Source organism: Malaclemys terrapin, chromosome 2, assembly GCF_027887155.1.
Source record: "Malaclemys terrapin pileata isolate rMalTer1 chromosome 2, rMalTer1.hap1, whole genome shotgun sequence".
In the NCBI taxonomy this organism is placed as follows: domain Eukaryota; kingdom Metazoa; phylum Chordata; order Testudines; family Emydidae; genus Malaclemys; species Malaclemys terrapin.
In genome coordinates this window covers 226,357,706-226,382,559 of record NC_071506.1, presented here as the reverse complement: position 1 = coordinate 226,382,559, position 24,854 = coordinate 226,357,706, and the positions used below count along the sequence as shown (strand labels likewise).

The following is a 24,854-nucleotide window of genomic DNA, read 5'->3' as shown; positions in this document are numbered from 1 at the left end:
TGGGTAGGAACAAGTGTCCTTGTTCTCAGCTTCAGAGTAACAGCCGTGTTAGTCTGTATCCACAAAAAGAAGAACAGGAGTACTTGTGGCACCTTAGAGACTAACAAATTTATTAGAGCATAAGCTTTCGTGGACTACAGCCCACTTCTTCGGATGCTTATGCTCTAATAAATTTGTTAGTCTCTAAGGTGCCACAAGTACTCCTGTTCTTCTTGTTCTCAGCATCTCCACAGCTATTGGGGAGAAGGACAAGGAGGCTCGCTGAGCATGTTACTGCCCCCAAGTTTCATTCTGCATATACCTAGGAGTATTGTAAGATCCAATATAGTAGAACCTACTTAACTAATTGGTAGCCTAATAAATGGCTGCCCCTGCTAAGATAACTGTCAGGAAACACACTCAGTGCAATGAGTGTTCGTGACTGAGCACAAGATAGATAGCACACATCTTCCCCTTATCCCATCATCCAGGCTGAGGTGTGTTGCAAGCATCTACCACCTTTGTCTGATCAAGGCAACACCAATGTCCACCTGCTTACCACCTTCTTTGATGCAATTCAACCATTGCTTCCTCAGGGTCTCTTTTCCTACTTCCCTCTCCTGCTATGCTATCTTCCCCAGGTCCTCTTCATTCATTATCACTAGGTATCCAAACCAGCAAAGTTGTGCTCCCTGGATTCGGTCAGCCACATCACAGACTTTGACTTCCATCCTAATGCTTTCATTTCACAATCTCTCTTTGTGCGACTCTATTGCGTGAAAACATCTCATTTCAAACACCTGTAGATATTGGTCCTGCCATCTCTTTACAACCAATGCTTCTGAATCATGTAGCACTGCACGGCACACCACTGTTTTATACAATTAGGCTTTTAGTCTCAGTGGCATGTGCTTGTCATTCACGAGCCCTGAGATATTATTCCACACTCTTCCAGCACTCTCCAGTCTAGAGTGGATCTCACATTCAAGCTTGCCATCTCCTGTAACACAGCCGCCAAGGTACTTGAATTGGCCAGTTTGGTTTAATGGTACTCCATTAAATTCTATATGGACCTGTGGCACTTTATGGACCCAAGTGACTTCAGTCTTAGGCATGGGATGGAAATGAGCATGACTGCTTAGTTGGCCATACCAATGGTTTACTATTTCCCCATGGTCTTATTTTGAAGATGCCCTTATTGATGCATCATTTGCATAAAGTAGCTTCTCACCTTTTCCCGCTGGGATGCTTTTGCTGATGTAGTCCATCAATATGGTAAACAGGAACAGACTGAGGGTCAACCCCCGATGTAGTCCAACTTTCACTTCAAAAGGAGCTTGTTCCAAAACATGTTTGGATCATGTAGGGTATTCTATATAGTGCACGCACCATAGTTATTAAATCATCAGAAACTCCATATTTTCTCAGCACTGGTACGAGCATCCTTCTGACCACTTTATCAGGTGCCTTTTCTAGGTCTATAGAGGCCCAGAAGTGATCCTGTTGGTACTCTAGCCCCTTCCCCTTCAATTGCGGAATGACAAACATGGCATCTGTGGTTCCTCATCCTTTCCTAAAGCTGAACTGTTCTTGTATGAGGATGGTTTCCACCACTCTCCCAATTCTAGCGTCTAAGATGTGTTTCAGTACCTTCATCCCATGCAGCAGTAACTTTAATCCTCAATCGTTTCCACATTCACAGATGTTTCCCTTTTTATGTACTGGGATCAAGATAGACTTGCACAAATCTTGGGAGAATCTCTTGTCTTGCCAGACTGTTTTAGCCACTCTGCTCATCTATTTTATGCCTCTCTCTAACCCAAGACTTTCACCAGGTCCACAATCACCTCATCAGGTCCCACTGCTTTACCATTCTTTATTTTCTGGACTGCATTTCTCACTTCTTCCTCCGTTACATCAGGCTCATGCACCACATTAGGTTCACATATGGGCAACTCCATTCGAAAGGCTCAGAAAGACTCAGAGTATTGTTTCCACCTCTCCTTTGCTTGTTCAGGCGTTACTAGCAATCTCCCGTAGTCATTTACAAATGGCATTGCAGCACCATCCTCCTTCCCTCCAAATCTCATTTTTGCAATGCTACAGTAGTCTTTTTGCCAGCCAACTGCAGGTAGTTTACAAGCTGATTTTACAGGCTGTCTAGGGCATGGTCTTTGGCCTTCACTGCCTGCTTGGCAGCTTGCTTTGCTTCTCTGTATTCACTTTCATTTGCACTCAGTGGATTCGTTTCTTTTTCTTTATGCACCACTTTCTTATTTCGGATTGCCACCTATACTTCAGGAGTCCACCACCACTTCTCTTTCTCCCTTCTTCCCTCCCCACACCCCATCTTCATTGTCCACAAACCTCTTCCACCTCCACAATCCATGTTCTTTTGAGGTGATTACACTCCTCTTCGGATGATGCCAAATCTGTTTCCAGCTACCAATCCTATACTGCTTGCACAAACTTCACTGCCATACTCCATTAACTCCCCATACTTTGTTTCTTTTGAGCTGATCCTCCTTTTGAGGATAAAAAGTATTGACTAGCCCAGTGTTATCTGCAGACATATTTGCAATAGTTTCCAGGTGTCTGACAGTATGAAGTTTTCATTCTGCAGCTTCCCTATTTTGTTCTAATCAAATCTCTTACGTTTAATAGAATGTTTTAGTGCTTTATATTTTTAAAGCAATGCATTGAGTACGTGAAGTGCACTAGTGCCATATATCCATGATGCTCTGATGAATTTGGAGGATTGCTTAACTGAGATGTGTTTCCACGGGAGCTTATGCCAGTCAATAAAATTCTAGTACACTATGAAATTCCGTACAATATCAATGAACTAACATACCAAAAACAGCACAGATTTTCCTTATACAATTGTGATAAACAGAAAACAAAAAAAGGGTATAACTTCACAATAGTTAAAGCTTCATAATCTTCTCCTTGGTCAGGAGGTGGAAGATATCTAATAATCAAAGTCTTACAGGAAGACTAGGATAACTGTTGTTCCTGGGATTGCGTATATGACTGAAAACAATATTAAAAAGCAACAATCTGAACTAATTAGTCCCATCTGAGAATATGGTAGTTTCTTACAATTTACCATGTTGGAGTTTTATTTTCTCTTCTTTACTTCATAAGACTTCAAGATGAGCAATAAAGTAGAGTCATGAGCTGCTATATGGACAAACTAAACTTTTACCCTAAATCTTGAGCAACTAGTTTTGTTTCCCTCCACTGGTTTGATTTCTACAGGATCATCATAATTTGTTATCAAAGTGCCGTGATTATAACTGGAGAGTGTAGCGAGCATAGAGAAGCTGTCACGGAGTCAAAACCCTGTGACACCATACAGTCAAAGTAAAAATAAGTGGCATATTTCTGAAGTATAACCATGGCCAGAGTGCAACTGGAGCTTAAGTAAGACATCCTGCCAATTTCTGGCATCAAGAGAGTTAGGATGAATGAAGTTGCTCATGCCGTGAAAATTCAATACTTTTCAGCATAATAGCAATTGGCCCCCTCCAAATAAATTAGATTTACCCTGAAAAATGACACAGGAAGCTTGGAATGGCAAAGTAATAGTGTCCTTGAGTGCACTTAAAACCAAATTTTGTACAGCGGCCCTTTCTCACCACTCCCACTGCTCTAGAGTACACTGTTCTAACAGAGTCTTCCAGAACACATTTAACTAGAATGAAACAGGCCCAGTATAAGTGCCTTGGTCCTTGAGCTAACTAGGATAAATCCTGAGCCAAGTTAATGTTTCATTCACAAACGGTCCATAAGGTTCTCCCCCTCCCCCTTCTTATTTATGTATTTAAGCATGTACTGCATGGTATATACATTGCTTCAGCACTGACCCATTGTCACGGCAGGGCCTTTTTTGTATTAATAAGAAAATCTTTTCAAGAGTTGGTCTGTGATAAGCTACTATCCAAAAGAGCTCTTATACTTTTTTGAAACACTGTTCAAATTCTCAGGGGGATAAAAAGCAAAGGCCACTAGCACAATCAATTACACTTTAAAATCTACAAGTGTGACCAAAATCCAGCTCAAATAGTATATTATACCAAGACAGTTGAATGATGAAATAAATGTCTTAAAAAAAAAAAAAGAGGAAATTAATACATTACAGAGGACATTAAACAAAATGCAATCTCCCATTCAACTTCTAATGGAACATTTACTATACAATCACTACAGAAATTTCTTTGATTTAACATTTAGGAAATCCACCAGAAACAGAACACACATGCGCACACACTGTTTCCTTCAAGGGGTAACTTTTTAATTATTTAAGTGACATTTGAGACATGTAGGGGACATCCTAGCTACATACAAGGAAAACTAAATTGCTAAAACTGCTCAAATCTCATTTTTTCATTGCTTTTTAAAATGATTATTATTAAAGAATGACCTATTTTTGCATGTTATTAGCACTTATTTAAAAATATAACTAGCCCTTAATGAAACACCCTGGCAGCTGATGTTTGGTACTAACAAGGAGTCAAACCAAATCCAATAGAACAAAATACATCCGAAGCACAATACCCAATGCATTTTACAGTAAAGTTACCCTTCCCCTTCTGCAATTATTTGGGTTCTGTGTTAAAGCTGCTATCCAGGTAACAGTAGCGACCAGGGAACACGAGAATGATCAGGGAAAACAGGCAGCGTTGAGAGAAAATAATGCCAGATAAAATGTTGGGGTGACTTTGCTCATGCCTAAGGTAAGGGGGAAGTAACAGAAGGAGAACAAAGGACCTGCCAGCAAAAAGCAATGGAAGTGTTTAGGAAAACTGTTCTAAATTAATACTGCACAATGCAACACCATGTGAACCACACGCATGAGGGAAGAGGAGCTCCTTTTGCTAATACAACTCACTGTATGGGAAACAAAGGAACGGGACAGTACACAGCTATGCAACAGTCTAAGTGTAAGGGTTTGCAGCAACAGACACCACTGAAACAGGAAATCCATACCCACCTTCACCAAATCAGGACTTGATTTTGCATTAGCTGCTGAATCAAGGAGCATAGACTCGGCATGTATTCTGCGTAACCGGTCTTTAAGATCTGTGTTTTGTGCTATGGCCTGGAACATTTAACAAAAAATATGGGGCTATAAAGTTTTCTTAGCTAATGTAGACAGTGGCTTCATTGTGCAAAAGGGGCAGAAGAAAACGTCACTAGATACATGACCTGTTATTGGTCCTGCATTTAGTATATCACAAATGCTTCAGACATCGCTCCTCTCTCAAACATGAGTATTTTGGGGACGGGAAGGGAGGAGAGAAGGGAGAGTTCAAATAAACAGAATGGGAAGATGGGAAATCTTAGGCCACCAGAGGCTATATTCTGGTTTTTAAAAGTTTAGATGTTATTTTGTGTGTTATTTTTCCCTTTGAGGTCTCTCCTCTATCCCCTTCCACAACCTATCCTCTCTAATCATGCACTGTTAACTCAAACTATTTTCCCCAGAACTATAAAGCTGTGAAATTAGAAACATGCATTTCCCTTTCAGCCCGACATAAAACACTTCCCTTCGCTTGCTACTGCATCACTGACAGCACATCCAGACTACTAGTACTTTTCCTAAAAGTCATCCCCAGAGCAGCCATGCGATTGGCTTTGCTCCTATAAAACTGCCCCAAATCAACTTCCTTCTACTGCATCTCAACCTGTGGGTTATAAAAACTATGCTACTTGGGCAGGGATGGAGCAAGTAGTGTTACAGAACACAGGACAGCCCTTATGCACCAGAGGCCAAGCGTGTTTCTCCAAGAAAGAACTCTAGTGATGGCAGAGGGACAGTTCCACTGGCAGCATGGCTGGAACACTGAGGAACAGAAGTGAAAGTGAGGAAAGGCACTTTTCATATTTTAACACCTAAATTCAACAACATTAGGTTTTGTTCGTGTAGTTTGCACAAGATCGAACAGGATTATGAAGTGAATAGGAGTAGCTCTGCCTTCCTCAAACTGAGAAAGATTCTGTGACTTTGTTTAGTGCAATTATTTTATTACCAAACATTTTGAAATTATATATAATTTTAATTTTTGAAATTACTTTTCATTAACAGTTAAAACACAATTTTCTCCATAACAGTGATAATGGAATGCCCCATTCTATACTCCATTTCAGAAGCAGATCTCTTCAAATAATAAATAAATAAATAATAATACAAAGGTGATCTATTATCCAGAGAGCTCTGAAAAGAAACTTCTTATATAGCATGACGATACTGTATCAAATGGGAATGTTTCCTTTACATTTAAAAACTACCAACTCATGTTTAAATACTGAAGTAAAACAGAAGGGGAGGCTAGTTCACTTGTTTCAGTCAGGATGCAACAAACCAACCAACCAACCAACCACCCTTATACCAGGTGCTGAATACCCTGACAAGTATTCCCTCACCATTTCATAAACAAGATGAGTTATTAATTTTAGGAAGGAAACATTAAAAGGTTTGCAGAGGCAGTGTGAAACATTTCCTTCCTGATATTTACCCTCTGGTAATAGGGCCTTCATTAATCATGACTTCCAAGCATGTGCTTTTACTGCAAAACTGGATGCCGTTGAAACTCAATACCTGGCAACCACATCTTTTTGGCCATGGCCCTGGTTTGTTCCCAAATGAGTGCTTCTGAAGCTGAACTTGCAACATAAAAAGCTTTAACCAACTTCACTAATAAACTTGATAACTTGGAAATAAACTTTCCCTTAAACAGCATACAGAACATTTAACTAACTAACTATATAAAATTGGTTTTGAGGAGTTACAAGGGGAGCATCAATGCTGGATAAAATGTGAAGTCTACAGCATAATCTAAGTGGGTGTGATAGACTAAAGGACACGCCATTCCCCAGAAAGGAAGTTTTCAGCTAAGAACATTCGAGTCTAGTTCTTAGCATTTCCACTAGCCCTGAACTGTCTGGGGAATAACAAACTATAAGTAATAAGATAGGGCGGGCTCAGATAACAAAAGCATATATTCTATATATTAGTGCAACCCAAAAAATAAAGTCACTTTAAGGAGAATATGTATGGACTGCCTATTGGACACTCACTTTCATATGTGGAAGACTGTATATCAGCTGCATAATGTGTGGTGAATGTAGACATGGATAGCTAGGTGGCCTCTGCATATAGGTGATGTTGCCTGAGACCTCCCAACCCCAGTGGTTGATACTTCCCTGGTTTAATGGGTTGTGATCCTTTTGGGAACTGGATGCACAGAGATGATTGCACTGGTGTAGAAAAGCAGCTTGCAGCATCACAGATACCAACATTTTGAGACATGTCTGAGAACTGGTCTTTTGGGGAAGCTGCATGATCTGATTCTGGAGTCTGATTAACCCATCCTCTCTTGGTCTAAGTATTATGAGGCCTCCTGTGGGTTCTATTTCCGTTCTGAGGCTGGATAGTCTCTTTTAGTGTCCTTTCTTCAGGTTTGTGTGGATACAGTACTCCGAGAGAACAATTAAGGGTTTGGCTGTTGGTTCCCTGGATTCTTGAACAGATTTGGTTCATCCTGGAATTGATACAGCAGGGGGCCTGACAACCTCAGCTTAATAATGACTGCCACCAGTGCTTAATTTGTAATAAAGAGGTGCTAGGGCTCAAGCAATTTTTTTATATGCATAACTGATTCAGCAAACTGAGGTGTGCCGGGATGCTGCCCTGGCAAAAATTCATTACTGTCTGCCCCTCAGTAGCTTCATGAAGCCTTTGGGGTTTTGTACAGGTATAGGTCTAATCTGTATGAGAAACAGAATCTCATAATGACCCCCCTGAGAACTGGAAATGCTTCTGCCAGGCACCCTGGAGCAAGGTAATAGTCTCTTGGGATTTTGCAGTTACTGCTGATCTTGCAGTTTCCTATTTTGAATATGGATTTCTTTATCCACTTAAGATATTGGGGGTTTAGTATAACCATCACTCTCCTGGGTCTCTTCCCATATGAATAAGGTGGAGCAGTGCCAGGATATTCTTTTGCTCAGATGGGTTCTATGGCCCTGAGAGGAGTAGAGACCATCCATCTTTTGGAAGGTTTGATGTTTGTCAGGGCTGAGTGAAGTATAGAGAGGGAGCTGGGAGGAGGTCTAGCACATATCATTGCTACAAAATCTTTAAGACCCAGGTGTTTATTGTTGAGGCTGTCCAGCTGGATCACAAAGAAGAGAAATACCCTCAATTCTCTGTTCAGCCTCAGTCATATTCTCCAGTTACTGTGCAGCATTTTTTAGTCAGGAGGAGGGGGAAGACAGCATCAGCCTCGGGTGTTCTTGTTCCAGGATTTTCATTATTGGATACCAAACATCTTCTGGCAGAAATCTCGGCTAGGAATACAGCCAAAGCACTGCTTTCTATAACTGGATTTGAAATATTTCCTTTGGCTCTTAGAATAATTTGACAAGGGTCATTTGCATGTTTCTATATTCCCTGCCAATACTTTCTCCAGTGTTTCCTGGAGATAGCCGGCTCTTTTCAGTATCTCATCCAGGAACAGGTGCAGATGGATTCCTGACAACCCTATTATGGAAATGACCACCAGGCAAGCTTACAGGAATAATGATTGGCTTTTTCAGTGAGTCTCTGTTGTCCATGGTCTCAGCGACAGTAGCCTCCCCTAACCACTGTTTTGCAGACCACAGCCCTGGGGGTGAAAAACACTGCATATATTTAGTGTCCTATGAAAAATGTGGACACTGACATTATCCATAAGAGGGCAAAAAAATCCTCTGGGTTGATGAGAGGTCTGTATTTTTGAGATGATTTCACCAGTACAACACCACTCTTGCAAAGCAAGTAGGTGTCAGTATTTGATGATGAAGGCCGCAGAGTCCTTAAAAAGCATATTTTCAGTTCTTGCGTGACTGTGTTTACTAGAAAGAAAAATCACCTTCTGATGGGAGCACCATAGCCCCAGCTACGAAAACCATCACGGAGTCTTCTTTCAGGATCTGGACCAGATTTTTCCACCCCCTTGATCCTGGATTTCAGAAACCTCCCTTGTTTACTCATCTCCCTCCTCTCCCACCAAGACATTCCTTCTTGGATCTATTCATGATTTTTGGGGGGTTGGGAAGAAATGATGGAGGAGGGAAGACAACACAGACACACCATCAAGAATCAACAAGTTTGAATTCAGAAGGTAGGTATTTATCTTTCCCCTTCAACTGGCTGGATGTACAGCTCTAGCTATTACTAGTCTACAGTGTCACATAAGCAAGGGACAGAAAGAAAGAGAACTGACACCTTTGCTATGTATCCTCTTCCTGATTTTCATGGTCTGCTGCAGAATGTTGTCCTTCCTGTAGTGTTCAGCCCAAGGAGACAGATTTTTCTTTGATTATTTGCTCTTCTTGGTCTGTTTGTGAAGGACAGGATTATTGCCTTCTCAGCAGGAGAGAGTACCTTTGGTTTGTGAGCGGAGTGCCTTTTACAGGATTTAAGGTAGGAGTGAGTTTGTCTTTCAGCCTCCCTCTCTCCAGAGCCAGGAAGAAAGAAGAAGTGATTTATTTCTCTTTAAATCTACCTGATCACCTTCAGAGCCTAGTACTCTGAGCACTTAGCTCAGGCTGTCCAGAAATCCCTTTAAACATCTTGGTAAGGGCTGTGGGGATTTTGGCTGGCGCTCTCTTTAAAAGGAAGCAGGTCTTAGCCAGGAAGAGTTTTGGTACTTGGAACATAACTGCTGCACTCTTGATGTGTACATCCACCCTTCCAAATGCCTGCAAAGGAAGCGCCTGGCTTCTTCCTGAACATTCCCTGCTGCATGGGATGATCAGGTTACTGCTGTAGCATCACTTTCTCTGGATTTACAGGCGGAGAACAGGTCTCAGTGGATTCTGAGCTGAGGAGTGTGGAGCTTCACAGACTGAGCACTCTTTTCGGTGCAGCGTTCCTTTTTTTAGCCTTATTACGCAACAGCAGGGGATGGGAGCTGGTAGAGCGTGTTTCACGGGGAAATCCAAGAGGAAGCAGCTGAAGATCAATATTTAGCCTTTTGGGAAAAGGTTACACAGTTAACTGACTGTTCACTCTGCACAGAGAGCCTAAACTAAGCATTTTTTTCCCTTGCAGATTTAAAAGTAGTAAGAAAATAACTCTGGAAGATGACAGCTTGTACAGCTGTGACCTATCTAGCTGTCAGAAACAGGCCTCATGGGAGTCAAACAGAAAGGTGTGGTCAAATGAACACAGCTGGCATGCAAGAAGCTTCAGCTGCCTCTGGTTTCTGTGGAGAGAGGAGGCAGCTAGAAGTTGGACTAGCAGAAACGCTATGAGCTAGAAACTCTTTCCATAAACGGAGATTCTGGAAAGCGAATGGTAGTTATCACCTGTGCTAACTCTAGCTGTGCACCCAGTTCTATCAGTTCACCCACAGCAGAGTCACCACTGCCTCCAACCAGAAGACTGCAAGATAAGTTACATCTAAAAGAGTGGCGATGACAACTTTCCCTTCTCTGAAGATCAACCACTGTGAATCTCGGGAGTTTGATCACCAACAGTCTTGGGAGTGGGAATCTCAAAATCAATCTCAAATTGACTGCTTGAGACTAGGCTGGTGCCAGTCCAGGGATTGTATTTTATAGCAGTCTTTTCTTCACCTGAGTCCAGCAAAGAAAGTTGATCAATGCTGAATTATAAAAAAGCATTAGCGAAAGCAGAACTACTGTTTTTTAGTTGCATTTCAATTCGTTTAGCAGGGGCAGCCAAAGTCTTCAGCCGCCCAAGAAATGACTTTAGGCCAAAGCATGTTGTGCAATGCCTGACTGCTGTAATACAAACCTCCCCACACCTTGGTGGTAAAAATAAAATAGAAATTTTTAAATTAGAGTCTGCTCTCTGACCGTTCTGTATATAATGCCACATGGTTTCATAATTTCACAGCTAGGATTATGAATAATTTCACAGCTATGACCAATCGGGTTATGCAGTTTCCAACAACCATTTATATTGTTAGTATAATATGAAGCACCAAATTAGAGAAAACAGTAACTCTGGATCACTGTCAAACAGCAGCTCTGATTCAACAGAATATTTCCAATACATGATTGATAGATGAACTCTTCACAGTAATGTTCTGTTGATTTGAGGGCACATCCACACCTCCAAGGTTTGGAATAAGTGGATTATATGAAACACCAAATACATAGTTTGTTTGCTTTAGTATTAATAAGATACAAATATAACCCAAGATACTGAAGAATGAGAGATCTTATGAACGGTTATAACCAATCCCTCTGAATTTCACTGAACTCGACATATTACTTACGGATGATAAGGCATTCTTCAACCCAGCTATTTGTGCAGATGGAGATGAGGCTGCATCATGTTCCAGCAGCTGCTTCAGTTTCTCTCTTTCAACCGAGATTGTACTAAAAGCCGACTTTAAGGTGAAGTAAGCTAAAATAATTTTTTTAAAAAGCAGACAGTTAGAAAAATGCCACCAGTTGTATAGCAAGTTGTGAAACATTTCAAGGCAGCTTAACATACAGTGACAAACAAGACTTGTGGGGACAGAGCACTAAAGATAACCTTGGGTAACCTTGCCTAAGACCTGGTTTTTTACTAGGAAAAATGCTTATTATTAAGGCCCTACTTGAATTGGATGATTGTCAAATAATTGCTGCTGAGTTACGGACAAGACATAGAAAAAGTAAAGTAATAATGGACCTTTATTAATTGTGGTAATTTGGAAAAGCCAGAAAAGACTTTTTTTTTTTTAAAGAAAAAAATTTGCTGGAACAATATAAACCCTCAAATGTTATGTTATGCCTGCTAATTTTTTTTGATAACCAGACATTTTGCTGCAGCTATATTACAGTCAATGCATGGGGTTGATAATGGGAGCCCTGGCTGTCAGCTGCCTGGGATGGCCGGGGATCCCGCCATCAGCCAGCTGGCTGGCCGGCAAAATTGCCTGGATAGACGCCTAATATTGAAGGATCTACAATTTCCACAATATTGCAAATTAAGTATTTATTAGATGACAAATGCTCTGTGCTCCTGTATTTTCAGAGTCAAAGTATTATGATTCTTTATTATAAATGGTAGCATTGTAACTGCATGTACTACATTAACTTGCTTCCCTTCCTCAGTATGGATTTAGTCTCCAAAAACTTGAGGATCTAGCCTACGTTCCTTGAATAAGTAACATTTCCAGTGAAAAATGAAGGAGACACGCTAACCTGGGCTAACTGATTCACAGGGTAAGCAATCCAACTGTGGACAGGCTAATAGTTTGTTCATGAACAGGGCTCTGTGGTATTGGGCCATGCTGTATTTATTGGTGTGGGGATATTTCAATTTAAGTTACAAGAACTAAATGGACCAAACAACGAAATATTGAATTTGTTTAGTAGGTAACTTGCATGCTATGCAAACTTCACACTTCTATTTCCATTCCTACCTCTGTGTTGCTAACCTCAAGTGTTCACAAATCATGAGCAGGCCCCAAAATTTCATGAGATCAACTTAACAAGCATAAGACGTCAAGTAATAATATATTTTGGAATCCTTTTATTTGCCTTCTGGTTTTTGTGGGTACACGGGTTAATTTTTTTCAAGCTTCTTTTCAACCATGTTGGCTAGAAACTTGTTAAAAAACACTGCATGAGAATTACAGCATTCATTTGACTCCAGGAACTGGGGATTTATGGTAGGACCAAATATCATGAGACTTGCAACAAAACTGAGAGTTGGCAACACTACATTCACATGCTCACAGAGGAGGTGGGGGCTTAAGATTTGAGAGAAGTGAGGATGACAGAGCCAAATGAAAAGGTAAATGGAGAGGAAAGCAACTAGCTCTACCAAGGGTACGTCATCACTGCAGAGTTAGCTTGGGCAATCGGCACCCGTGTCAGCCTAGCTCAGGTGAGAGTGGTCACATTGCAAAGTTGTTCTTAAGTTACTGAGTCAAGACTGGTGCTGCACTCATCTGTATGTATCACTAGGACTTTTGGGCACATGGTTCTGAGCACTGCAGTATGTTAAACTGCTCAGTGAATCATGGGAGAACTTGTCTGTCCTTCTGGGCATGGGGGCGGGGAGGGGGGGAGAGAAACTGGGAGGCATTGGAGAAAAATCAGTCCCTGACTGGCTTAGCCTGTGCCCTCACTGAAAAATGGACAGGTTACCATCCCAAGTGAAAGCTTAACCCAGGCCTATACCACTGGATGGACCAGTTAGCTGGGGTGTAAAACACCAACTCAGATCAGAGGTTTGTAGGTGTGGATGGGAGAGATGTTGGGGCAACACACGAGTAAGAGCCCAGGTTTACGGTGCAGTAAAAAAAAAAAAAAAAAAAAGCTCTAAAAGGGCTTGATCATAAAAGGGGATGAACGTTCACAATTCCCAGTGACCATCAAAACTGAATGCTGTAGGCTCAGCCCCTACCGGGAGGAAACCTACAGTGCTGTACAGCCAGCTCTGTCTGTGCTGTCAGTGAGTCTTTTGAGTTAAAACCAAGGGATCAGACTCAGGTACTGGGTCCAAGAGACTTGCACTCAAGATTTACAAAAGGGACTAGTGGTTTTAGGTGCTTAACTTGAAAATCTTTGCCTATAGTTATGACGCAGAGAAGATACCCTAGTCATAATTCTAATTACTTTTTGTGTCATATGCAGTGCAAAGCCTATGGAAGCCATTTATGAAATACCACTCGTAATTTTACAGTGGTAACTAAGAGCAGAGGAATAACTTATCACATGGAAAGAAATGGAATGTAGTGTTCTAACAGCACTGTGCAAAATCTGATTTCCAACCCTCGTGAGATATACCAGAGCAATCTTCTTAGCATATGCGCAGTGTGCCTAAGATGGTGCTGTTTGATGTTAAAAATCCTCTCCTCCATTTAAAACATTATTTTCCTATTTCAGAAGCAGAGATGAGGCAGTGTGAAATAAAGCAGCATTAACAAAAATGTTACATACCCTTCATAAAAGGGTATTAAATGACACTGAGCCAACAATCACCCCAGCAAAAAGACAGGTCTTGCACTTGGGTTTCTAGTATAAAGCCTATAGCCATGATGCATATTTTTATTTCTAAGAGGGCAATATTTCTGCCACGATTATCTCAAGGAAGAAGATTCTTAAAACATCTTATTTGGTGCTACTGCATTTAAAAAAAAAAAAATCTAATTTTGCCCACATTTGATTTTGCAAAGCTCAATGGTGAGAGAGTTCACTTATGTAAGTACAGTATCTAAAACATACCTCCACCACAGGGGAAAAACAAATGAGGAATGTTTATAACAACATCGCTGCATAGCCAGGGAAAAGTGGGTTTTCTGTGAGATGTCCTTATTAATGGTGGAATGCTTCAAAAAAAAGTCATTTTAAATTTCCTGTTCATAAAAGCCTGCCAGATACTTACAAGGACTCTCCTTATTCCCCCCCCCCCCCCCGCCAAATAAAAACATACTGCTAGGGATGACAGACAGACAGACACTGGCTATTTCATGTTAGCGAAGTATAGCTATGGAAAAGAGTTTTTGCAGAGAAGGCTGTTCAGTGACAGCTTGAGCTAGCCCTCTGGTTGCTTACCATGAAATTTTACTCTTCTGTATTCACTAAAAATAGGTTACTACCATAGCAACCCTTGCATCACAAACAAATGTTAGCTCTGAAATCCTGAGAATCATCCTGAATGCATACTGTGTGTGCATGCGTGAGTGAGAGAAAAAACACACACAAGAGAGTGAGCAAGTTGGCACTTTCTTGCTCATACACACAGGTACAATATACTGCTGCATTTATAGAAACTGATTTTAGGACAACTGCTTCTTCCCAGGATAACAGAGTCTGGAGCGATTACACATAAAACTGGGGGGAAAGGGAGGCCACCATCATTCAACAGGGAGTGAAAATTCCAACAATTCCATTTAGACCGGCTTATTACTCTGAGGTCATTGAGTTTGATGGGGATCTGCCCTTGAAAAGAGACCACTTGGAGTGTATTATGAACTGAAAAGCAGCTAAAGGAAAATCTAAGTCAATTTAAAAAGAATCAACTTTTTAAAAAAGTATACATAAAATGAGTTTCAATTTACGTATTACGCGTAGAGCCCTGCAAATTTGCGGATATTCGCTTTATAGCCACGGATTGCGGATCAGATGTTAGGGTTACCATATTTAACAAATAAAAAAAAAGAGGACCCTCCACGGGACCTGGCCCTGCCCATTTCCCGCCCCAACCCCGCCCTCCCACTCCCAGCCACGTGAAAAGGGCTGCCCGAGCGCTACCGGCTTCACGGTTTGCCGGGCAGCCCCCAAACCCTGCGCCCCTGGCCAGCGCTTCCCCAGCGCAGCTGGAGCCTGGGAGGGAAAGCGCCCAGCTGGGGGCGCAGGGTCTGGAGGCTGCCCGGCAAACCGTGAAGCTGGTAGTGCTTGGGCTTCGGGCAGCCCCTATGCCTCCAGACCCTGCGCCCCCGGCCGGGCACTTCCTCTCCTGGGCTCTGGCGGCGCAGGGTCCGGAGGCATGGGGGCTGCCCAAAGCCCATAGCGCTCGGCTCTTAAACAGAGCCGAAGAGTCAGGGGAGGAGCAGAGCAGCCGCGGGAGGGGAAGTGCCCGGCTGGCATTTTCCCGGACATGTTTGGCTTTTTGGCAATTCCCCCTGGACGGGGGTTTGATTGCTGAAAAGCCGGACATGTCCGGGAAAAACCGGACGTATGGTAACCCTATCAGATGTGGATACACATTTTGCATTGTACAGGGCTCTAATTATGTGAAACTATAACATTTTCTGGACTTGGACAGGGCTCAGACTGTTCTCTGGTTCCAAATCTGAAGTTTTGAAGAAAAGAAAGTAATTTATAGTTAAGCTACTCTTTTAATGATCTGAGCCCACCGGATTTCAGTGCCCATCACATCTTGGGAAGCAGGGGGATGAAATGTGAAGTTATCCAGGACTTAAGAATTTTTACATAAGCCAGCCTCAGATATCACACCATTATTTTAGCTGACACTTCACATAGCCATACAAGAAACGCACAGAATCTCACTCACCTTTATGTGCAATGTGACACAAGTCTTCTTGCATTTTAGAAAATTCTGATGTTTCAGAGCCATCAGAGTAATTTTTCTCTTCCCCAAAATCTATTGTAGATAAATTAGGATTGGAAGCATGCAGTCGCATGGGGGCAGAAAATACTGTAGGTACCTGCAAGGAGGATATTTCCAGTTAGTAAAATATGACAAGCCAAAGTTTTACATTTACATTGCAGACAATGTAAATCAGGCCTTAGACAACAGTATGGGAGGAACAGCTGGTGATCAGCAATGGTTTTTTTGCATGCCTCCAAGAAGATGGGAAGATGACATTGTTAAACGTCTCAGATGAATGCGGAGAAGGAAGGCAAGAGTGCGAGAAGAATGGCGGACGTGTTGTGATTGGCGCAGTATTAGTGACAGCTGAAGACCGATTGATCCAAGTGATCTGGGTGAATACATTTGGCAAACCAAAGAATAGGAGAGACCATGCTCAAAGGTTTCAAACTTGGAGATTTGGCAAAAATTTAGTGAAAACATTATTTTTGGTCTGAGGAGTGTTGTAGAGAATTTTATTGTACCCTGGTTTTAACTCATAACTCCCCAACAACATGATTTGTGGAAGCCATTAGGTAAACAGACAGTTAAATAGTACTGTAAGATTTGCAATGGCTTCTGAACCCAGAAATGGAGGCTCAGTTGAGACCATGTGTGAAATCTTGGCCACTTTGAAATCAATGGGAATTTTGCTATGGATGTCAAAGTCGTCAGGATTTTGCTCAATGACTATTTTGAGTCCCAGGGGACTGTGAAATCCAATCTCACATATTACCTGATCTAAGGAAATTGGAATCCTTCTAAAAGTGCTAGAGCAAGAAAAGATCAATAAGCAAGTTAATATTTTGAGAAAGTTGGGATGGGGCAGGAAAAAGACTGTTCCAGTTACCTGCAACATTCCTTTAGCATCTTTCCCAATAACTCTAGACCGCCACCTCCTGTGAGTTCTTTTTTCCTTTTTTGGACTTTCAAAAGATCCACACTTAACACAGGGAACAAGAATAACGGTAGGTGTCATAAAACAATACTGCTAAGAAGAATCAATATCTTGACACACCTCCCACTTCCATGAAGTACAGTATATACTCGTACATAAGCCCAATTTTTTTTAGTAAAAAAGGGAAGCACCAGAGAAGGGGGTTGGCTTACGAACGGGTATAGAGAGGGAGAGGTGGGACACAGCCCCTCCCCCCAGCAGAGGGAGCAAGGAGAGGCAGCACAGCCAGCAGAGCCAGAAGGGAAGAGACAGGGCCAGTTTCTCTCTGCTTTTGGCCACACTGCTCCCCCCCGCCCAGCCTCTGAAGCAGCTGCAGGGCCGCTTGGCCCCGCCGCCCAGAGCGGGCTGGGGCCGCTCCGCCCAGTCCACCGGAGTATGCTGTGGCCGTGCTACCCAGCCCAGCCCGCTGGAGCAGGCTGTGGCCGCGCCACCCGGTCTGACTCGCCGGAGCAGGCTGTGGCTGCGCTGCCCGGTCTGCCGGAGCAGCTGCAGCCAGGCCAGAGACATCCTCCCCGGTCCTCCCCAGATAAGGTGGGAAGGGATGGGATGGGGAGAGTGTTGGGGTCCCAGGCTAGGGGTGGGGTTATGTGGGAGGTGGTCACAGGGGTTACTCCCCTGACTCCCAGCTTCTCCCCCCCCCAAAAAAATTTCTCCACCAGTTGCTGTCCCGGTCCATCAGGAGCAAAAGTTTGCGGACCCCTGAATTATAGGGTCGTCTTATGAACAGGTCATAAAAATTTTCCATTTTTACTTATCCATGTTGCAGGCGGCGGGGGGTCGGCTTATAAACGAACAGGCTTATGATCGAGTATATACAGTAATAAATTTTCACAACTGACCTGCATGGCATTTATAGCAGGTGCTGAACATGTCCTATGGAGAACTTCCATGCTCTGTAACAGCTGGCTCATTTCCATTAAATATGTGTGACAATACGAGAGATCTGTTTTGAAAGAGAATATTTTCAGTTGCTCCCAAGAAATGGAGACACGGGAAGTAATTTTTTACATGCCGTTAAAGTCTTACTTTGATTCACTTGTTTTTGCAGTCTAGTTTGTAGCAGATTGGTGTCAGCAGCACAAAGATTGTTACCGCAGTTTGGCATTAGTCAGCCCCCTTAGTGGATAGGGCAATCATGTCACAGGCTTGGAGACCATACTATCTTCTCACCCCTAGAGGTGGGTCCTTCTAGGTCAGGATAGAGGCATATTGATGGGGCAAGCTTAAACTGATGCTTTTCATGTATTTTTGTTCTATAGAGAAATAACTTCAAAAGAACCTCAAGCTCTTGGACTGTAAATATGTCTGGCACTTGTGATGTTCACTAAGGCCCAAATTTTCAAAAATGGCTAGGAATTTTGGATGCTTCAATTTCTGGGTGCCTAGTTTGAGACACCTCAAAGCCTGGTCATCAGAAGATTGGTGCCCAAAACTTTCTGAAAAAGTCAGGCCCCTTTAATAGGTCTCATGTTGGCCACCCAAAAATGGAGGTACTCGAAAATTACTATCCCTATAAAATGTGGACATAATTCACTTAAAAAAAACCCAACAAACAAACAAAAAAACTATCACCATCATTTTCAGAGGTAAACACTACATGAGGACAGCCCTTACACAGTCAGTCAATTTCAGTTACATTCAGGAAATCTGAAATAACCTAATAGTTTACAGTCCCTTCAGATAACATTACCTTTTGAGCATTTTTCCATATCCTCAGAAGACTGTAGCCAAGGGGGAATCCTGGACTCACTACTTGGACAGGAAAACTGTAAGCTACTTCCAATTCGCAATGAATTCTGTTTTGTCATGCTGCCTGCCTGTTCCAAAGAAACAGAAATGAATTATTAATACAAAGGCAATCTAGTATTGTGGTGAAGATACATTATGGCATCCAGATGCAGAGGACCGGGTTCAGACGCTGGTGAAGATTACATGCACCAAAGGTGTCACAAATATATGAGCCAACACAGAAATGCACATTTTTTATTTAATACCACCCCTTATGGACATGTGAAAATCTGAATAAGGGAGTGAGCTGACTAGCAGCTACCAGCAACAGAAAGCCAAATACAGAAGAAAATCAACAAGAACTAGGTTTGCTGAAAAGTAGATTTAAAAAGGTTTAACACTTGAAACCAATTATGTCAGAGTAGTAAACTGAATAACACATCATCTGCCTTCAATGTTCTCTCCATTTCCGACTCAGCAAAACAAGGAACAAACCATGAATAGTTTAAATGTTAGGAAGATTTTAAAGAAAGGGGGGCAAGTTTCACCAGATGTTATCTGAAGAACTGACTAATGTTCATATTCCTAGGATTATTCCTACTCTTATCCTATCTAGAATAACACAGAGGAACTTAAACTAAGCAATACAAGCCTTACATCTATCTTCATATGAAAGTCTCCTCCATGCCTTTATATTAATAAGCTTGTTCCCTTTCTTTAGTCCTTTTTACTTATGGGGGTGGAAAGAAAACTGAACACTATCTATTGATACTATTGATTTTATATACTGGCATTAGAATAAGTATTAAATAAAAACTGGTTTAGTCAGAACCAAGACAGTAAATATCAATTAGTAACTTTATCATTAATTCATGTATACAGCTGCTCTAGTTCTTTAAATCACTGCAGAAAGCTGTAGCCAGCCATGTGTAGTAAACAACAACATGTTATCCACCTTTTGGAATGTACAGATGGAGTTTATAAAGATGTACAATTTAGAACAGCTTTGTACACATATTCCACATTTACTTCTCCAAAATTCATAACCTGAAACTTACTTTTGCCCTACAAGTCATATACAAATGGAGGGGGGAAGTTGCCAAAAGGAGGCAGCGAAGGAAGCAAGCGCTTTTATAGCTCAATCTAGCTGGACACACTGACTCACAAAAAGAACGTTAATCCTTAGAATGCAAACATTCTACAAGCTATTAAAATGTGTAACACAGAACATTGACCATGGGCCAAATCTTCAGCTGGTGTAAATTGGCATACCTCCACTGACTTCAAAACTGGGTTAATAAATTGGAAGTACACTAAAGTATTTCATATTAAAAATAAACAAGTTATGTTACTGTACCTCTGGTTCTTCAAGTTGTGTTATCCACGCAGGTTCCACTCTTGGTATGCATGTGATCAGATTCTTTCAGGGAGCAGTGCCTATTGGAGGAGCCTCTGTGCTCTAGATATCCTTACATTTTCCCCACCCGCGTGCATAAAGAGTGGAGTGGATCCTCAGTTTCTTTGCCAATACAGAATCCCAGAGGAGTAGGTTTCTGTAGCAGTGGGGAAGGAGGGCAGTTCGTGGAATCCACACAGATAACACATCTCAAAGACCCACAGGTACTGTAAGGTAAGGTAAGTAACCATTCTTTCGAGTGATCGCCCATAGCAAGCGGTTGTCTCTGCTCGAAGGTGGGTAGTAGGAGTCCTACTTAAACAAGTGATCGCAGGATAGCCCTACCAAAGCAGGAATTTGATCTTGACACCGCTACAAAAGAATAGCGTCTTGTAAAGGTGTGAACTGAGTTCCCTGTAGCTGCCTTACAGATTTCAGAAATAGGGATATTCTTCAAACAAGCAGCAGAGGCTTCATGAGCTCTAGTGAAATGAGCTCCAATGTGCTTGGGGGTTGGCTTTAGCCTGGCTAACTCACAACACATCCTTATGCAGTTGGAGACCCATTTACCTAGTCTGAAAGGACCCTCCCTGCACAGGGCCGGCTCCAGGCACCAGCGGAGGAAGCACGTGCCTGGGACGGCATATGCTAAGGGGCGGCATTCCGTCCATTCGTGGGGCGGCACAGTCCAGGTCGATTTTTTTTTTTTTTTTGGCTTCGGCATTTAGGGCGCTTTTTTTTTTTGGCTTGGGGTGGCAAAAATGGTAGAGCCGGCCCTGTCCCTGCAAAGGCTACAAACAGTCTAGGTATGTTTCTGTATCACTGTATGGCTTTGTCCCATCATTGTAAAGAAACAGTGCCCTTAATCCATCAAGTGGGTGAAGTTTTGCTTCCCCAAAGGTCGAGCGAGGCCTGGGGAAGAATACTGGGAGATGAATGAATAGGTTCACCCAGACTTCTGAAATAGCTTTGGCTCAACGGGGAAAGGGAGGGGAGAATCCAACAACCCTGCTAATAGTATATTGAGGTCCCAAGGGGGAGGGAAGCTCCTGAACTGGAGAAATACATGAATGAGGGTTCTTAAGGAACCTGACCATTGTAGAGTGGGAAAATACATTCCTATTTAGGGTCATATTGTAAGTGCAGCTATTGGCATCAGACCTGCTGCCTGGTGGACACCACAGCGTGTTCAACAGCAGAGAGAGGGGCAGAGGGTCATCTCTAGTGGAACTTCTTCTACTTCTCCTGCTTCAGCTACATCTTTCTTGTGTCTCCGACGTCCTCTGGGGCTGACAACAGTACTAGGCAGAGAAGTACTGCTTGAAGGATGATTGTTGACATGTTTGCTTCCTACTTTGGGCCGCTGTGTTCCAGTCTCAAGAACACAGTTGCCCTCAAGTCTCAAGGAACGGAGGGTCTCATCCATCCTAGAAAAGACGGTTACTCACCGTTGTAACTGTTGTTCTTCGAGATGTGTTGCTCATATTCATTCCATTAGGTGTGTGCGCGCCGCGTGCACGATCGTCGGAAGATTTTCTACCCTAGCAACACCGGCGGGTCGGCTGTGGAGCCCCCTAGAGTGGCGCCTTCATGGCGCTGAATATATACCCCAGCCGACCCGGCGCCCCCTCAGTTCCTTCTTGCCGGCTACTCCGACACTGGGGACGGGGGGCGGGTTTGGAATGGATATGAGCAACACATCTCGAAGAACAACAGTTACAACGGTGAGTAACCGTCTTTTCTTCTTCGAGTGCTTGCTCATATCCATTCCATTAGGTGACTCCCAAGCCCAACTTAGGTGGTGGGGTCGGAGTGAGACATTGCTGTGTGCAAAACCGCTGATCCGAAAGCAGCATCGTCTCTGGACTGCTGCACTAGTGCATAGTGAGCTGTAAATGTGTGGACTGATGACCAAACCGCTGCTCTACAAATGTCCTGGATCGGAACTTGTGCCAGGAAAGCCGTAGAGGAAGCCTGGGCCCTCGTGGAGTGAGCGGTGAGGTGCGGTGCTGAGACACCTGCCAGGTCATAGCAAGTCCGGATGCAAGACGTAATCCAGGAGGATAGGCGTTGTGAGGAGACCGGTGAGCCTTTCATTCGGTCGGCCACTGCAACGAAGAGTTGTGTCGTCTTTCTAAAGTGCTTTGTGCGGTCAATATAGAAGGCCAGGGCCCTTCGTACGTCCAGGGAATGCAAACGTTGATCCTGGCGAGTGGCATGTGGTTTGGGATGAAAGACCGGGAGAAAGATGTCCTGGTTGATATGAAAAGGAGAAACCACCTTAGGGAGAAAGGCAGGATGTGGACGAAGCTGCACTTTATCCTTATGGAAAACTGTATAAGGGGGCTCGGATGTAAGCGCCCTGAGTTCAGAAACGCGCCTTGCTGAGGTGATGGCTACAAGGAAGGCTGTCTTCCAGGATAGGTACAAAAGTGAACAGGTGGCCAGTGGCTCGAATGGAGGACCTGTGAGCTTGGAGAGAACCAGGTTGAGGTCCCACGTCTGAACGGGCTGACGTTGTTGTGGGTACATCCGGTCTAAGCCCTTGAGGAATCTAACGACCATCGGGTTAGAGAATACCGAGGACGCGAGTTCCCCTGGGTGAAAGGCCGATATAGTGGCCAGGTGAACTCTAATTGAAGATATCGCCAACCCCTGCTGTTTTAGGGAGAGGAGATATTCCAAAATGAGAGGAATGGGTGCCTGCAACGGGGACATGGCTCGTTGTTCGCACCAACAGGAGAACCGCTTCCACTTGGCCAGGTACGTGGTGCGTGTTGAGGGCTTCCTACTGCTCAGCAGAATCTGTTGGTGCAAGCATTGCTGCTCTGCCTGGGTGAACCATGGAGCAGCCACGCCGTGAGGTGGAGTGATTGCAGGTCGGGGTGACGCAGCCGGCCGTGGTCCTGAGAGATGAGATCCGGACACAACGGAAGCGGGATCGGTGTCTGAACCGAGAGTTCCAACAGTGTGGTGTACCAATGTTGTCTCGGCCACGCTGGAGCGACCAGAATTACCTGTGCCTGGTCTCTGCGCAATTTTAACAGTACCTTGTGGACCAGAGGAAACGGAGGGAAGGCATAAAACAGGTGGTCTTTCCAGGGAAGGAGAAACGCATCCGAGAGGGAGCCCGGAGCTCGACCTTGCAGGGAGCAGAACACGTGGCACTTCCTGTTGTCTCGAGATGCAAACAGGTCTATCTGGGGAAACCCCCACCTCCGGAAGATGGAATGTATGATGTCCGGACGGATAGACCACTCGTGCGTCTGGAAGGACCTGCTGAGTCGGTCCGCTAGAGTGTTCTGGACTCCAGGGAGGAACGATGCCGTGAGATGGATTGAGTGGGCGATGCAGAAGTCCCACAGGCGAATGGCCTCTTGGCATAGAATTGACGAACGTGCTCCTCCTTGCTTGTTGATGTAAAACATGGCCGTGGTGTTGTCGATGAGAACTAACACACATCGGCCACGTAGGAGGTTGAGAAATGCCTGGCACGCCAGGCGCACCGCCATCAGTTCCCGAACATTGATGTGCAGGGCTAGCTGGGGTGCAGTCCACAGGCCCTGGGTATGGTGTTCGTTGAGATGGGCGCCCCAACCCAGAGATGAAGCGTCTGTGACCAGGTGCAGAGAGGGTTGTGGGGCGTGAAATGGCATCCCCTCGCAGACCACATTGTGATCTAGCCACCAGGTGAGGGAGGTCAGGACCGAGATCGGGACCGTGACCACCATGTTCAGGCTGTCCCGATTTGGTCGATATATTGACGACACCCAGGTCTGGAGTGGGCGAAGCCGAAGTCTGGCATGCCTGGTTACGTACGTGCAGGAGGCCATGTGACCCAGCAGGGTAAGGCACGACCTCACCGTGGTAGTTGGGAACGCCTGGAGCCCTTGAATGAGGCTCGTGATGGTGCCAAATCGGTTGTCTGGCAGGATGGCTTGTGCACGTCTGGAGTCTAGAACTGCGCCTATGAATTCTATTCTCTGGGTAGGTTCTAGAGTGGATTTGTCCTTGTTGAGTAGGATGCCCAACTCGTTGAATGTGTGCACTATTATGTGGACGTGAGCTTGAACTTGCTCCTTGGTGCGACCGCGTACCAGCCAGTCGTCTAGGTACGGGAACACCTGTATCCCTTGCCGACGAAGGTACGCTGCCACGACAGCCATACATTTCGTGAACACTCTTGGGGCCGAGGATAGGCCGAAGGGAAGGACTGCAAATTGGTAGTGCACCATGTTTACCACGAATCGCAGGAAGCGTCTGTGAGGTGGGTAAATTGAGATGTGAAAGTATGCGCCTTTCATGTCGAGGGCGGCGAACCAGTCTCCAGGATCGAGGGAAGGGATAATGGCCCCCAAAGAGACCATGCGGAACTTCAACTTTACTACGAATTTGTTGAGTCTGCGCAAGTCCAAGATGGGCCGCAGACCTCCTTTGGACTTGGGGATCAGGAAGTAACGGGAATAAAATCCCCTGCCCCTTAACTCTACTGGAACCTCCTCTATGGCCCCCATAGCAAGGAGCGTGGAAACCTCCTGTATAAGAAGTTGCTCGTGAGAAGGGTCCCTGAAGAGGGACGGGGAAGGGGGGTGGGAGGGGGGGATAGAAGAAAACTGGATAGTGTATCCCCTCTCCACTGTGCGGAGGACCCAACGGTCCGAAGTTATAAGGGACCAAGC

General features: G+C 43.9%; 1 protein-coding gene across 3 annotated transcripts in view; it reads right to left on the bottom strand.

Moving 5' to 3' along the window:
• The window catches only part of OSBPL3 (oxysterol binding protein like 3), a 127,235-nt gene that overhangs the window by 34,025 nt on the left and 68,356 nt on the right, over nt 1-24,854 (bottom strand). For 2 of the 3 annotated variants that reach the window (XM_054020140.1, XM_054020141.1), the window contains exons 7-12: nt 18,742-18,868; nt 17,891-17,994; nt 16,944-17,036; nt 16,016-16,169; nt 11,277-11,407; nt 4,976-5,083 (exon numbers count right to left, since the gene is read on the bottom strand). In XM_054020140.1, the coding sequence (XP_053876115.1) occupies nt 4,976-5,083; nt 11,277-11,407; nt 16,016-16,169; nt 16,944-17,036; nt 17,891-17,994; nt 18,742-18,868 (717 nt within the window). The remainder of the gene's footprint in view (nt 1-4,975; nt 5,084-11,276; nt 11,408-16,015; nt 16,170-16,943; nt 17,037-17,890; nt 17,995-18,741; nt 18,869-24,854) is intronic. The other variant, XM_054020142.1, reaches the window with a different exon arrangement.